Here is a 3,100-nt window from a genome sequence, read left to right as displayed (position 1 = left end):
GGCTTATACTAAAACAAATGGGCAGGTACTGAACTGAAACTGAATAAAAAAGCAGCAAAAGTAAAAAATAATAATAAAATAAAAGCTTAAAGAAAAATTGCCCAGGATCTGAATCTGACTGCTTTTCAAGCAAAGATGAAGAAAAGAAAATTATTTTTTTACATTTGCACAGTACTATATTTACAATGAATCTATTTTAAGACTGTTTCAATCAGATTTGTAGCAAAACGTTACTAAAAGTTTAACATTTTCTATCCAAGGAAACAGCTTTATTATGTCAAAGGATTTCATTTGAAAAGAGTTTAATTGTACTTTTACTAGATTCTAATCTTAGCTGGTGGCTACATTTAATTTTTTAGAAAAAATCTTTAGTGATTGCTCAGGCTGCCTGTTTAAAAGTATATTTAAATGAAGGTTTATGTAAAACTGATCATGACTCATCTGCTTCCTGGATCAGTTTTATAGCTGAAAAGTGTTAAAACATCACACGTTTTTATGTATAGCAAACTGAGTCACTATAAAACCCTCAGGCAAGCTTTTATTTTAAGTCAGTTCATTTCAATTCAGTTTATTTATATAGTGAAAAATCAAAATAAAAGTCATCTCAGGACATTGTACAAAATATTTACAGGCATTATAAGATGTCCTTCAGTAAGAGTTATTTAGGTAAGACCACAGATTATTTTTTAAAGAATTAATTTAATCAAAACTTCTCTGTGAAAGCTTGCTTTTAGATTTATAGTTAAAAGTTGTTTTTTTAGAAACAAACGTGAGCCTCTTTCTACGGACTCAAAAACCTGTTTCATAATTAGTCAGTGGTATTTCCAGTCAATATCAGGCTAAATTTTATTTTGTTCCACTATAAAAATGATGCATTAAGACTCTTGTTCAATCTCTGTCTCTCCTCTCTAAACAGGAATTACCCTCAGACGGTGGCAGAACTGAGGTTTCAGTTTCCTGCCAGGGTGTTCTGTCATGCCACATCTGTCCAGCTGTCAAACACTGAGTCCCATCAATCAAGTTGCTGAACACACAAGAGTGTGCAGCGCAATGAACATCCATTAATCACTCAGAGACATGAACACGGGCGGGTTGGGTGGGGTGTTTAAGTGCTGTCATTCTGTGATGTGTAAGGAAGATAGGAAGTTATGCATGTGATGGGTGAGATCATGTGAGCTTGTTCAGATTTTGGCACCAAAGTTGGATTGGATAACGTTCAAGAATGACAATTTTCACAAAGCAGGAGTGATCTGATAATAGTGTAGCTGCAGGAGTGTGAAAGATAAAACATTTCATGGCTGGTCTTTAGCAGTATGATCAAAATGTTTATTTCCATCAAACAAATAAAACACCAGCTCTTGTTCAAGAAAATACTCAAAAGCAACAGTTAAGATTTTGAAGTGTGGTTCTCTGGTGGGGTTTTACTATTTGGAGTAAAGCAAAGCCATCTGGTCAAAATCTGTTATGCCTCAGACTCAACTATCAGCCACCAGGTCCACCTACCAGGCACTACCATTAGCTATCAGACCCAGCTACCAGGCTCTACCATCAGYCACCAGGTCCAGCTACCAGGCACTACCATTAGCTATCAGGCCCAGCTACCAAGCATACCATCAGCTACCATGCCCTGCTACCAGGCTCCATCAGCTCTCAAGCTCAGCCCAGGCTCCATCAATAGCCAYGACGCCCACATWCCAGGCCCAGCTACTGTATCAGGCTCCACTATCAGCTATCAGACACAACCACCAAGCCCAGACCAGGCTCCACCATCATCTACCAGGCCATGCCACCAGGCTCTACCATCAGCCACCAGGTCCAGCTACCAGGCACTACCATCAACTATCAGGCCCAAACACCAGCTTCTATCATCATCTATCAGGCCCAAACACCAGGCTCTGCCATCAGCTATCAGGTCCAGCTACCATGCACTACCATTAGCTACCAGGCCCTACTACCAGGCTCCAATGTCAGCTATCAGGCCCAGCCCAGCTCCATCAATAGCCACGACGCCCACATACCAGGCCCAGCTATCAGGCTCCACTATCAGCCATCAGACCCAACCACCAAGCCCAGACAAGGCTCCACCATCATCTACCAAGCCATGCCACCAGGCTCTGCCATCAGCCACCAGGTCCAGCTACCAGGCACTACCATCAGCTATCAGGCCCAGCTACCAAGCACTACCACCAGCTATCAGGCCCAAACACCAGGCTCTACCATCAGCTATCAGGCCCAGCCCAGGCTCCATCAAGAGCCACAAGGCCCACATACCGGGCCCAGCTATCAGGCTCCACTATCAGCTATCAGACCCAACCACCAAGCCCAGACCAGGCTCTACCATCATCTACCAGGCCATGCCACCAGGCTCTACCATCAGCTACCAGGCTCTCATCTCAATCTCATCTAAATTAAACCATTTCTCCAAAGTGAAGTAATTCAAAGAGCTATCTGTAAAAATTGTTTTAATTGTTTATAACCTTACCACAGAACCCCATCACAAAACCTTTTCTTCCACCAAATTACAGGGTTAGTCAAAAGTGTCAGGACACCTTTTATTTCAGAAATAAAAGGGAAAACGAAATATCTGAAAACCCAATAAGGGGTGATGGGACCTAACTTTTAGGCTAAGTTAAGAACATTGCTGCCATCTTAAAAGCCACCATAATGGGTCAAAGTCAAAATTTTAAACTGGAAAAGGGTCATGTAGCATTACAGAGATGTCCCAATTTGCCTCAAAAATCAATTACTGCAATCAAATGTGCAAAATCTCTTTTGGTTCAAAAGTTATCGACACAAAGAGTTGTCCTGATGCAACACAGAAAGTTCAAAACCTTTGCTGTTTGTCAGAGGTATGTCTGTTCAGCACACTGAACAAGTCAAACAGCTGTGTAACACTGGCAATGTTCCCAGTTGTTTTTGTGACCTTCTTTGTTGATACCTTTTTAACTTTAAGAGATATTGAAATTTGATTGCGGCAATCAATTTAAGACAATTCGGGCCTTCTTTGACATGCTATAGGACCACTCTCCTATTGGAAAAAAAATGGTTTTGATCCAATGTGGCAGCTTTCAAATGGCAACCATGTGACAGCCTCAAAAAG

At 41.3% G+C, this 3,100-nt stretch overlaps 1 protein-coding gene across 1 annotated transcript; it reads left to right on the top strand.

Moving 5' to 3' along the window:
* Nucleotides 1-1,283: 1,283 nt before the first annotated feature.
* On the top strand, nt 1,284-2,579 carry LOC106530200 (extensin). The gene is made up of 2 exons (XM_014025790.1): nt 1,284-1,493; nt 1,560-2,579. Exon 2 carries the CDS (start codon nt 1,623-1,625, stop codon nt 2,433-2,435), a length of 813 nt encoding a protein of 270 aa, XP_013881244.1. The 5' UTR covers nt 1,284-1,493; nt 1,560-1,622; the 3' UTR covers nt 2,436-2,579.
* Nucleotides 2,580-3,100: the final 521 nt, after the last annotated feature.

This window comes from Austrofundulus limnaeus, unplaced genomic scaffold (assembly GCF_001266775.1).
Source record: "Austrofundulus limnaeus strain Quisiro unplaced genomic scaffold, Austrofundulus_limnaeus-1.0 Scaffold499, whole genome shotgun sequence".
NCBI lineage: Eukaryota > Metazoa > Chordata > Actinopteri > Cyprinodontiformes > Rivulidae > Austrofundulus > Austrofundulus limnaeus.
Note: the sequence above shows the minus strand (reverse complement) of the source record. Positions and strands in the feature narration are given on the sequence as shown.